The 13,436-nt window shown below is 40.0% G+C and overlaps 1 protein-coding gene and 1 long non-coding RNA gene across 2 annotated transcripts; one reads left to right on the forward strand and one right to left on the reverse strand.

Moving 5' to 3' along the window:
- Positions 1-6,583: 6,583 nt before the first annotated feature.
- LOC105036665 (uncharacterized) lies at positions 6,584-10,356 on the forward strand. Its single transcript, XM_010912413.4, is given in 6 exon segments — positions 6,584-6,901; positions 7,290-7,398; positions 8,228-8,351; positions 8,666-9,679; positions 9,756-10,120; positions 10,122-10,356. Coding segments are annotated over 6 exon segments (1,869 nt in total). The 5' UTR covers positions 6,584-6,711; the 3' UTR covers positions 10,189-10,356.
- A 1,030-nt stretch (positions 10,357-11,386) lies between these two features.
- Positions 11,387-12,464, reverse strand: LOC140858045 (uncharacterized). Its single transcript, XR_012141369.1, has 2 exons — positions 12,262-12,464; positions 11,387-11,634 (listed from the first exon to the last, which is right to left on the reverse strand). It is a non-coding gene; the product is annotated as an uncharacterized lncRNA (long non-coding RNA).
- Between the last annotated feature and the right edge of the window lie 972 nt (positions 12,465-13,436).

Here is a 13,436-nt window from a genome sequence, read left to right on the forward strand (position 1 = left end):
AGTTGTGATCGAAGTCCTATCTTCATTTTGAACTCAAATTGGACCTAGTTTGAGGCCTATAAAAGACCCTGTGGGCGACAAAGATTCTATGGTTCGGTGTGGCTTAGCATCAAGCAGCCAGTGGCGGCAGAAGGCCTGTGAGCAGAGGTAGATCGTGATGAGGAGCCGACAGAGAGCAGAAGCAGGAGATTTCAGACATACTATCAAACAGCGGACAGAGATCACTTTAGAGGGTCTTCTAGAGAGAGAGTTTTTGTGAGGATATGTTTTTTATTGAGAGAGGAATTGGTGTATGAGGATTGAGGGTATGATCTCCTCTTGTAAATTTTTTTTTTACTCATAATGAAGCTTGCATGCCTCATAGAGGTAAGCTTTGGCTTAATCCACATATTTGATTGTGTTTTTTATTTTATTTCTTCTTTCTTTCTACTATATCAGCATCGTCAGAAGCATACCGATCCTGGACTTGGGAACCAACCCTGGACTTGGAAGATTTGTATTCCGCACGAAGGATCTTCCCAAGAGGTGGTACTAGAGCAAGTGATTTCACAACAACAATCAATATCAGAGTAGCTCTGGTCACAACAATTGGTATCAGAGCTAGGTGGTACCTAGGTGCAGGTTGTGGCAGTGGTGATCAAGATTGAAGAAGATAGAAAAATCAGGCTCAATCAAGATGAAAATCAATCGATATGATGGAAAGAGCAATTTTTTCTTATGACAAGCAAAGGTAAAGGATATGCTCATCCAACAGAGGTTGATCGATGCTCTTTTGTACAAGGAGAAACCGACTACCATGGAGATGACGGATTGGAGGTGGCTCTAGATGTAGGCGGTGAGTATAATCCACTTGTACCTAGTGGATAATGTAGTGATCCATGTGTATGACGAGACTTTTCCAACGATAATGTGAATGAAGCTCGAAGAGACGTACATGACGAAATCACTCTCCAACACGTTCTTCCTTTGGAAGCAATTCTACCAGCTATGGATGAGTAAGGGACAGAACGTACAAGAGCATCTTAACAACTTTTAGAAGATCTTCATCGATCTCGTCAGCATTGACGAGAAAGTTGAGGAAAAGATCAGGACGTTGGTTTTGCTTTCATTGCTTTCTCCTTCTTTTGAGTCTTTGGTGACTGCTCTTCTAGTGGAGAAGAGCACTATCAAGATGGAGAAAGTTACTTTGTACTACTTCAGAATAAAATTCTCAGACGGGAGAACCGAGCCTCAAGTTCAAGTGGCGACTTAGCTATGAAGGTGTCTAAAGGTGGTGGTGGCATAAGACGAAGTGGAAGAGGATCACAATATGGGCAGTTCAAGTCCAAGACGAGGGACTCGAGCAAGATCAGATGCTACAGATGTGATGAATTGGGGTATCATGTCAGCAATTATCCATAGCTCAGAGATCAAACGAAGGCTAGCGATGGCGGGTAGAGATACAGAAGACAACGATGATGTTCTTCTAGTCTCAGATGAGGTATCTACTTCTTCCCATCAGAAGATTATGGATTCTACATATTCACATCATGTGTAATGCAGAGAGGAGCTGTTTGACTCCTTAGAGAGTAGTGAGGACACTGTTTACTTGTCGGATGGATCGAGTTATGCGATTGAGGGCACTGAGACCATCAACGTGAAGGTAAATGATGGAACAATCAAAAAATTGGGTGAGGTCTGATATACACCTAATGTTAGAAGGAATCTGATCTCACTGAGCAGACTGGATTCAATCGACTACAGATGGAGAGCTCATGGAGGAATCTTAAAGATCTTGCGCGGTAGTAGGATTGTGATGAGAGGAAGAAAGTATGAAGGATATTATCACTTGACATGGAGCTTAGCGTGAGGCTGAGCTTCAAAAGCCAGTGAGAGCCCAATGGGAGGTGGAGCTCCACATGTAGATGGATCGGGCATGAGTTGCAAGACTCGGGAGGATGATAGGTGATATCGCAAGGTGAAGTTTCTATTGCTGTGGGAGGCTATTCCGAGTAGATCTCAGGTCAGAAAAAGTATAGTATATGACGGAGATAGGATCGAACGGTCTGGCTCGACTCTCATGTTTGTCCATCTATGATCAGCAGGCATATATCTTAGGATATGGGGGCGAGATGAGATCATTCAGAAAGCTCTCAAGGTTAGGTGGAGATCGAATGTCGAGTCGAGATGGAGAATTGTTGAGAAAAATATCTCAAATTTGACCCACAGAGAAAGCCCACATAAAGAAGGCCTGCAGGAGGAGCATGCAGCAGGCCTGCACGGATGTGCGTGATAGGCACAGGCACGCGCCCTGCCTAAGCGAGCGTGCAGCCCAGGCACCCGCATGGCCCAGCGCGCGAGCGCAGGCACACGCAGCCCGCACGCAAGTGCGGCCTAGACTACACGGCTCACAGCAGTCCATCGCCCCACGTCAGATTCCCATGCAGTCCACATAGGCAAGTGGACCTCTTAGCAGTCTACAGCTAAATAATATGGCACATGGGAGAGCGGGTGATGTGGCATATGCGGATTGAGTCGGGTTCATGGTGGATGCGGTCTACGGATAGTGCACGGGTGCAGAGTTGCACGATCCAACGGCTAGGACTGCGAGCGGGCTTGATGAGGTTGATCTGGGACTTGATCGGACACCAGGGACTATTCAGAGTTGTGATCGGAGTCCTGTCTTCATTTTGGACTCAAATTGAACCGATTTGAGGCCTATAAAAGGCCCGGTGGGCGACAAGGATTATGTGGTTCGGTGTGGCTCAGCATCAGGCGGCCAGTGGTGGCAGAAGGCCTATGAGCAGCGACAGACCGTGATGAGGAGTAGGCAGAGAGCACAAGCAGAAGGTTTCGGGCACACTGTCAGGCAGCGAACAGCGGTCACTTAAGGAGGTCTTCTAGAGAGAGAGAGCTTTTATGAGGGAGTGCTTCTTGTTAAGAGAAAGGAATTGATATACGAGGATTGAGAGTGTGATCTTCTCTTGTAAATTTTCTCTTTTTTTATAATGAAGCTTACATGCCCCGTAGAGGTAAGCATTGGCTTAATCCACGTGTTTGATTGTGTTTCTTATTTTATTTCTTCTTTCTTTCTATTGTATCGACATCATCACCAGCATACCGATCCTGGATTTGAGAATCGATCTTGGATTTGGGAGATCCATATTCCGCACGAGGGATCTTTCCAAAAGATGATATCAGAATAAGTGACTGCGATAACAATCGGTATCAGAGCAGTTCTAACCGCAGCAGTTCCACTACTTGCTTTCCAGGATCTTCTCTCAAGACTCCTGCAACAGTGCCACGGATCTCCATCACATGCTTGATAAGATGCGAGTAACATAGTTTGTTTTTTTAGGCAGTGTCTGAGTTACATTATTTGTTTTTTATAACGTAGTGGTAACAAAGTCCTTGTTGAACAACATGATAAGAACAAAAACATCTATTTCAGCTCAATTTAGAATAGTGAATGGAGAGGAAGTTAGCTTTCATCAATCAAATTCAGAATTAGGAGCAAGTTAATTGTGAACCTTAGCAAGAAGATCGAACTCCAGGGTAAGAAATTAAACCTTGTTGAAAGCTTAAATTGCATGATCATAAGCCCTTTAATTATTAAAAATGTCTTACGGTCTTCCCCTCACCAACCAACTCCTCGGAGATGCATACAGATAGAATTGATGTGTGTGCAATGGGTCAAGCTAAAGATTGAGTCAACTAAACAACTGTATAAGGAGTAGATCATCAATAATTCACAGTAAAAATTGATACAAGAACCGAGTTTCATAGCCGATGTTGAAGTCATACAGATGTTGATCTTTGAACCAAAACCAACGTTCTTATCAGCTGCTGTGCCTGTAATCCATGTACCTAGATCTACATACCATACGAAAACAGTTAAATGATTTGTCCATTTGATCAAGATTCCTATGATCTATTATAATGTCTTTTTGTCTTGCACGACAATCACATCATATCCAATCACATCTTTTAGACTTCCTTGTCCCCGCGGTGGAGAGGCTATCCTACTGGCGGACGCTTCCACTACTTAGTACGAGTATTTTTTATAAAATCAAAAAATAAAATATGAACAGAAAGCCTTGTGAGCCTCTCGTTGTCATCAATCTGAAGTTCGAATCTTGGATGATAAAATTAATATCACTCTTGCCATTTTTGATGTTGCTGTTGAAATTAATTTTAACAAATTTTGAAGGAGTAGACTTCCAAGATATAAAGATAGTCTTTCGAATTATTATAGGAACAGTATGCGAGTCTAAAAATTTAAAAATATTAAAAGACTGGTCAGTAACATTGAAATGACTATATTCTGCAGCGAAATAAAAAATTCTCTTCAGTATCCGATGAGCAAGCACCATCTCAATTTTGAAAATCAAATTTTTTTTAGATAGTCAGATTTAATAGACGATATATGCCATCATACTTTCCAGATATAAGTCGATCCCTCCATAGTCTCCGATGGAGCACATCCAAAAAGAGGTCCGGCCAAGAGTTATATCCCTTTTCCTTTTAAACAGAGGCTCACAAGTTGCCTCCCCAGCACTTGCAAACGGATGAGGATTACATCTTTCGCAAAAAAGACAGATCACCTTCCTTTGCAAGAATCCACCATTGGATCACTCGTCACGCATATCTCCAAGTACTCTGAATTCCATCATTCCTCCACATTAAAATACAAGTCTCAAAGAAAGAAATTAATGGGCGATCTCGCAAGTTCTATACGATTTCTATTTCCAGTTCAATCGTCCAAACGGACCCTGAGTAAAAGCGGGTTCGAATTCTGGCAGCAATCGACTCGGAGAGATGAAGTCACAATAATATGCTTACAAGAAAAAAACAAAAAAAAAATATGGCCCATGTCTATTATGTGAAGGAACCAATGATTTGCTTGGGACCCGATGAAACCAAGCCAATGGGGAAGTGGAGTACCACCATGTGGCAGTCACGATCACGGACCATCTGAGAAGCATCGTAAGGCTGAGATGTCGCTGTCGATCCATTGCAGGCTCGGCAACCAACCACAGTGCAGCTTATCCACGCGCTGCACCGTTTCGATCATGACGATCCAATCGATGCTCCCAATTGTCTCTCCCGTGTGGATAAGCATTAAGCGTTGGACCGCGTAACCGCCGGACTAGGTTAACCTTCATGAGCTCCACTAGACCAACAGAACACAACAGTCAACAGGTCCGAAATGGAAGCGGGGAGTAGGGATGGACGCACGTGACTTGTCGCAGACTTTCGGGGGCTGAAGCAGCTTTTTAAGTTTACCAAGAGAAGCTTATCATCTGAACCGTCCATTGAAGTTTCCATTTTTTCGTAAAAAACAATAGATGGCTAACACGTGATCCCTCTCACCAGAGTTCGCTAACGCCGTTTACAGTCTATCATAATTGAACGGTTATAATGAAAATAACGGTTATTATTTACTCGGCTGGCCTTAAGTTGTATTTTTCACATAAAGTAATAATTTCTATGACAATCATACCAATTGGTTGATAATTTATATTGTTTTACGTGCTAGTTGTCTGAGTTGTAACATCGTGTGACGATACAAGAGCCCTGGATCCAACACCATCCTTGGTGTTCTAATAAGATCCAACAATCAAGTGTCCATCTATTTAAATTTCAATAGTGATAAAAACAATGGAGGTGGCAACCATAAAGAAAAGAAGAAGGATCAACCTATTTTATAAATATCTAGATCAAAATATTCAAAACAAATATTATTCAGAACTCAAATCTAAAATATCTTGTATCTACATTTCTATTCAAAATAAATATTGCTCAAGACTTCAATCCAAAACATTTAATATCTATATAGAAGTTTATGCAACTGAGATAAATCCTAATTTATTACTTATTACTATTTTATTGCTCAAAATATATATTTATATTGTACTGTATATTATCGAGCATGAGATTCCAGTTACACTAAAATCATCTAGAAATCCCTACAACATATGCCTATCCCTATTTATTAGATTGATTTTTTTCCTCAAATAAAAAGATGATTGACATAGTAGGTATTATTAGCACTGTAACAGAAAATAACAATAAATAATGTTGATATATGATCATATCATTGTTCTTGTAATAAAACATCAATGAGCAAACTAACACAAAAATTTAAATTTAAAGAAATCAAATTTTAATAGAAGAAGGTTAAATGATGCCTGTCATTCTGACTATATGATGATCAGTTTAACAGAATCCTGTGCCAACTTTTAAAATTTTAAATACCTATAACATATATATATATATATATATATATATATATATATATATATATATATATATATATATGTATGTGTATGTATGGATGTATGTATGTATAAGAATCAGAAGGGTGGAAGCCCGCCTCAATACCTCAGCATAAAATCCACAGTTTTGTACCGCAACAAAATAAAAAATTAGGTACCCTCCAAGAAAGGATAAACGGAAGTTCGCTGAGACCGTCACAAGTCACAACAGCCGTTACTTGGAACCACGTTTCCACCCGGGAAATCAGGCAGTTACCGTGCGGATAAACGGCTGTGACAGTTAAGCTCGCTCGTCTCAGACTGTGCTCTGCTCCATTTAATACTCTCCCCACCTCCCTTTCTCCTCTCAGTGAGATCCGAGCAAAAAGGGGAGGGGGTGTGGGAAATCTATTTTACGGTAATTTTTGTCTCGAAATCCAAAGAGAATGAGAATGTAGAAAGAGCAGGAGTGGTAATGAGTCGGACATCGAAGGAATCTCTTCCCGGCGGGAGGAATGCGGCCGCCGGATCGCAGCATCTCCGGCGGGGGAGGGGAGTCCCCGCCGGAAGAGGGTCGAGGGACGGGGACGAAAGCTTGGATCTCTTCGCGAGGATCCGCCGGATCCCGTTGATCAGTTCCACCACCGAATCCGGCAGCCAGAGTGGTCTCTGGATTCATGTTTTCTCCGTTTCCTTTCCTGAATTCCTGCTCTGTTTTCTTCGAATTCCCAGAATTTCTTCATGATAACTTTGAATTTCGGTTACATTTCTCTTGTCAAGATTCAAGAATTCCACTTTCTACTGAAATCAAAAGAATTTCTTGTGGGCTTTTAATATTATCCGGCTACTAGCCTTGATCAAAATTTCAGTTTGCATTAGCTTCAGATTGCTAAGTTTCTGTGGGCAAAGATCTTCTCATTTTAGTTATATTTTCTCACAAAATTTATCTATTTTTTATTGATTTTTAAGTGATATATTGCCATCCTGAACAATTTGTAGCAGAAGTTTTGATATTGCTCTGAAATAGTAAGTAATGGTGGTGGTGCTGTTCAGCTACAGGGCAATTTAAATTGGAGAGAATGTCGATCGGATCGGCAAAGTTGGGAAGGAGTGGAGCAGATGATCTCTTATCAGCTGACATTGGCGAAACTGATTATGATTGGTAATCATAAAAGACCTTTTTATGAGTTACTCTCATCTTTTGCTCTCTGGGAAATTTAGATTTTCCAATTTCGCAGTTTTATGCTCCTTCGATATTCCTTTAAAAAAATTGATGAGGAAATTTATAAGTAACATCCAGACTTTGCAAAACAAGTAGTGTTCACAAAGCGACTGTTGCTCTAGGCATTCTGATGGACTGATGTTCTTCAATGCTACATGTTTCTCATTATAGTCATGCAAATTAAAGTCATACGTTTAGCTTCACCTCCTTGATTGGGTTTGCTTAAACTACTTTACATGGTGTTAAGGATTTGATTTAATAAACAAAATCGTCTCTCTCTCCAAAAATATATCCATGATTCACATTTCGTAGCATCAATATACTTTTTTATGAGGGAGAAAAAAGAACTGCGTCTGTTAAAAACTCAAGGCTTTTCGTGGTTGTCACATTATATGACTAGTTTTACTTGGATTTAAGTTTGAAGTGTTTGAAATAGGGGCATTACTCATCATGTATAGAGGTTTGACATTTTACTCTTGTCATAGCATTTTAATTTGTTACCTTCTTCTCAATTAAGTAGATTCTGCAATTTCATCAATGCTGAAGCCATTCATGACTTTGTACCAAGGATGTGAATCTAAATCATAATGTAAATATGTTGCTACTAAATGGAATGGCAAGCTTAGGAGATATAATTTACCAAACATCTGCATTACCAAGAAAAATGTTTCATCCTTTAGCCTGTCTTCAAGTCTATGGCATTTTCCTTTTCTCTCCGTTTAGGGAGTCTGGAAGCTAACTAAGGGTTTAATATGAATTCATTGGACAGGCTTCTGACTCCCCCTGGCACCCCTCCCTTCTCTTCTTTATATGCCAGCGAACACCAACTATCCTCAACAGTTCCAAGGAGCAGTTCCAATGTCAGATCAGTCTCAACAACAAAAGCTTCGAGGGTATGCTTTACCTCTGCCCGACACCTTAAAGATACCTATAATGTTGCAGTGTAACTGTAACAACCATTTCTTCTCAAAAAAAAAAAAAAAACATTAACAACCAGTTTACCGCAATATGATTTACAGTTCAACTTCAGTTTAGTTTCTTTTGGGGCATCACTTACATGTACTCAAATACTCAATTTGTAACACTAAGTTCATACAGACTTTTATTAGTTCTTCCGTCTAACACAAAGATATGTTTATTTAACTAAATCTGGACTTCCTACTTGCAAGTATTGGGGTCTCACCATCTCCATTTTTATTTCCTGCAGTTATCTGCATCTCAATCAGTGAATGGCCAATCTACTAGACCAACCAGAAGTGGTTCAGCGACTCGCGCTTCTCTCTCTAGTACAAACTTCTCCAGCTACTACTCTAACAACGATAGAACATCAGTCCTCAACACTAGCTCAGCCTCAGTCACCTCTAGACCCACAACCCCTGGCAAACGCCCAACCACTGCATCCACCACAAGGACAAACTCAATCCCAGCCTCCCGTCCGGTGCCATCACGTCCGTCTACCCCTTCCAAAACTCAAACATCTTCCAGTTCTTCCGGAGACAAACCCAGACAATCACAAAATTCTAGACCTTCTACTCCAACAACCCAAACTCGTGTTCTTTCTACTCATTCCAATTCTAGTTCAGGCGCTTCAGCGGCACGTTCAAATTCCAGACCATCAACCCCAACTCGTCGCAATCCTACACCAGTCCCAGCTCCAACCACCTCAAACTCCAGATCATCGACCCCCAATCGTCGCACCTCCATGCCAGCACCAGCTCAAACTATGGCTCGCTCTCTCTCCGTTGGTCATGTTCCAATAACAAATGGCAGAAACCCTGCATCCAGATCACGTCCGAGCTCGCCAGCCCCGCAAACACAAGTTTTCATACAGCCACGAGCCCGCCCAAATTTCCCACATGAAGTTCCAACAAACCTCAGAAACAAACTGCCTGAAAGACCTACTTCTGCCAGCAAGGAACGCCCAGGAATACCATTAACAGTCCAGGCAAATCCAAATTCTAAGACACCAGCAGCAGCAGCTCCGATGAGCTCGAATCGATGGCAGTCCTCACCCATCGTCACTCGAGGCAGGATCTCAGACAATTCACCAAAGAGCCGAACACACAGCAACGGGCACCTTGTCAGCCAACCTGAAAGCCAGAAGGATGTTGTATCAGAGACTGCAGTCGGGAGATCCAGCAAGCCAGCTTCATCCACAGATAGCACCGGATTCGGAAGGATGTTCACCAAGAAGTCGCTTGACATGGCTCTCAGGCATATGGTGAGCTTAGATACTGCATATTTGGTGAAACCATCAACATTCTACCATTAAAGCATTGTAATTAATTTGATTCTAGGACATCCGGCAAGGCATTCGCAGGGCCTCTCTCTTCCCTCAGAGCATTCGTCCAACCACTTCCAAAGGCCAGCCTGGTCCAGCGTCAGACCCGGTAGTTCCCACTGTTGACAAAGCAGCAGCTCTTGGTGATGAAAGAATGTTGGAGTTGACCAGTAGAGATAATGGAAATCATAATAGAATGATCTCTGATGACAGCAATTTAGCCATCTCAGAGGATGGAGGTGGGGTGGTTGGTTCTGCAAAGAGGGAGTCCATTGTTGCTGGAGCAAACGGGCTTGATATCCATGAGAGCTCCCAATATGATGCAATTCTGCACGAACATGACTCCAAGGACTGGAGTTGGCTGCACCTGCAAAGCACTGAAGTCCAAACAGAGCCTCGTGTTTGATCATCAATCCAAGCCACCGCCAGATCCTTTCAGCCCGATTTGACGGCTTAGATTTTTTGCTGGGCTTGTAATTTGTAATTGTTGATCTTCTCCTGTTTGTGTTATATATGCTTTAGATATTGTTCACTCTGGATTTAAGATGTTCTACTGTAGAATTGATGCTATGTGTATTCTTATAATTCTATAAATTAATATAAAGTTCTTTAGAGCATATTTGATATATGTTTTAGCTGTAGAAAAAAGTGTGAACATATGGTCAGGAAAGGAGCAACAAAACTAAGTTAGAAGAAGATTTTAGTTAGTCAACGTGCATCTAAATGCAATCACTTCCTTTCCTTGCATTCTTATAGCCTGTATAATAGCCATGATTTTGGAACATTATTAAACAATTGACCTTTATTTGCTTATTTTTTTTAAAGTATCATTTTACTTGTATACAACGCCTATTGTAGCATCATAGATATTTCATTTTCACTAGATTTACTTTATATATCAATAACTCCAAGGTAGACATCATTTAGAACTAAATATCAAAATATTAGAAAAAAATAAATGTCAAGTAGCAACTATTACAATCTTTACATCAAGCCATTGCAACAATTGACACACTATATGTAACAAATATTGCACTGACATAACATAGATGTAACAGCCTACAAATAACAACTGTAATCTATAGGTCATCTATTTTGTAATTGGCGGAATTTTTTTTTTTTACACCCTCTGTTCTCCAATGTATGGACTGGAAAAAGGAAATATGGTCTTCATACTCTCCCTAGCCAATCAACAGTTGGAGAGGCAAATTCAACGTCATGCTTGGTGATCTTGCATGGTGTCAATACTTGGCGATACTCATGGTAGATTAGTGATGCGGGTATAGGCATTTAAAAAGGATTAGTCATATAGGCAGTAGCTTCTGCCAGCTAGATTGATAAGATCCAGTTATCACTGGTTTGCAACAGTTAATAGCTACAATTGCGATTTGGTATTGAAAAATTGCAAACACAATTGGAAATATCAAGAACTTGGAAAAACCGCTTGTAGTACCTCAGCTTACGAATGAATTGTTCCTACACTTAAATCATGGCACACCATGCAATCATCCAATTCATTTTGGTGCAAACACTAATTCAATTTTTTTAAAAGGCTGGGGAATAATGATAAAATATTAAATTTTAAACACTGCATCAGCATGTGTTTCCTTTAAATGGTGCATACGTATGGTTTGTGATATCTGGCAATGATATATGTATAGTCATCATATCTGTTATTTAAAATCATGGCCAATGATCACTTTATATACATAGTCCGACAAAAAATTTCCAATTCTTAATCAGAGAAAACCAGAAAAAAGAACAAACGAAACAAAGCAAAGGTTAATTTGGGTACTGACTTTACAATATCATGAAATAGAGAATGCCCTGTAGCCCTCCTTCTCAAGTTGTTTTGCCAGTGAAACATCACCAGTCCTTACAATTGTGCCATCCTCCTGAACATGTCCAAGTGAGAAGGCTGTGTTATAGTAATCTAACCAAAAATTGTGCAGCAAATAACATAGATGCAGTAACCACAGTTTACTATCAACTGTTTGATCAAGATCAGACAACCAGTAAATGAATTTCAAATGGTTTGCATTTGCATGCTGTGCTGCTTTGTTTGCCAGGGCAATCGATACTGCAATTGAAAAAAAAAAAAGAAAGAAAGAAAGAAAGAAAAAATTTATCCCTATTCAAGGAGTCATTCTCAAAAGGTTCTTTTTATGCTGCAACATTGTTGGTCTAAACATGTGGATTCATACTAGCAAGGCAGTATAACTCCTTTTAGGGATTATCTGAAAGTCAATGTTCAGACAGCACAATAGCCAGGAAATCCTTGGACAAATTAAAACATGCCAGAAATAGGATCAGGAGACCCTTCCTGGCAAGTAAACATTTACTTGATAAACACCATAAAGTCCAATTCCTAGCAAGGTAAGTTCAGTATAAGAAATGCAAGGACAAGCCACACAAAAAGATCCATAAAAATAGTGGTATGACAAATTCGACAGTATGGTTGTCAGTAAAATAAGCACTTAAGTAATGCAAATCTCCGATTCTAATATCTATTAGCCTCTTACCATGATATGGACATAGCTGGGCTTGATATATTCCAGAAGGCGTTGATAATGTGTAATCATCAAAACAGAATTATTGGGTGTTAAAAGCCCATTAACAGCTTTTGCTACATCTTGAAGTGCATCAACATCTAACCCTGAATCAATCTCATCTAAAATTGCCAAATCTGCCTCAAGAACCTGAAAAATACAGGAATCCAATATGATTCTTGGTAATACTATTGAAAATGGCACAAGCGAGAAATGTGTCGTTACATTAAAAAGATGTAATTATATAGACATGAGCAAGACACTGATCACCATGTCGGCAATAGAATTACACTTACGAGAATTGACCGCAATATGAAGTTTCGTAAAATCAGTGTAAAGAAAGTGCATAGCATATATCCATAAAGTGTAACCTTGCCCAAGTTCCAATACCCAGATTCCCGACATTTTCAGCTCTTTTTTTCAAATGTGTTCACAGTGCAATATCAAGTTATTGTAAACAAGTCTGCCAGACGTGATTGGAAGTAAAAACAAACTCAGACGGCTCCATTATACTGCACAAAGATGCCCCCATCATGTACCCCCATCATCTTCCATATACTACCCATTTGCACTACCCATCTTCCATACACTACCCATCAAGTGCCCTGTCATCAATTAACTTACGAGGAACTAAATTTCATTATGGATCGTGATATTCAAGTATAAAATGCAACTTGGAGGCCTATCCAGATCTACTTATTGGTTACTTAAGATTTATAGCAAGTGCCAGATTGGCAAATCTTGGGCTACCATCAAGCTGATATGATCCAAATCATCAAACTTAAGTAACTTGAATCTATTGCAACTATATAGTAGTTGGAGTTTGGAAGCAGTCCACCATATCAAAATGCACAGTCATTCTCCTGTCCATCTCCCCAACCAAGAGAAAATGATTGTAATTACACTAACTTTATCCACTATTCCGTTTTTTCTCTTTTCATGTATATTTTATAAGTGAAACTTACATTGTCTACTTCACAATTCCAATAGATATTTTATATATTCATATGATTCAAGTGCTTCATAAAGTTGGCAACAAACTTGTGTTATAGAGGAATATAGAAATCGAAGTCAGTGTATAATGCAAAAGAATTATTAGTGAAATTCTTTGCAAACCCATGAAAGCTATTGGGGTGTCTCTGCATTTG

Source organism: Elaeis guineensis, chromosome 5, assembly GCF_000442705.2.
Source record: "Elaeis guineensis isolate ETL-2024a chromosome 5, EG11, whole genome shotgun sequence".
Classification (NCBI taxonomy): Eukaryota; Viridiplantae; Streptophyta; class Magnoliopsida; order Arecales; family Arecaceae; genus Elaeis; species Elaeis guineensis.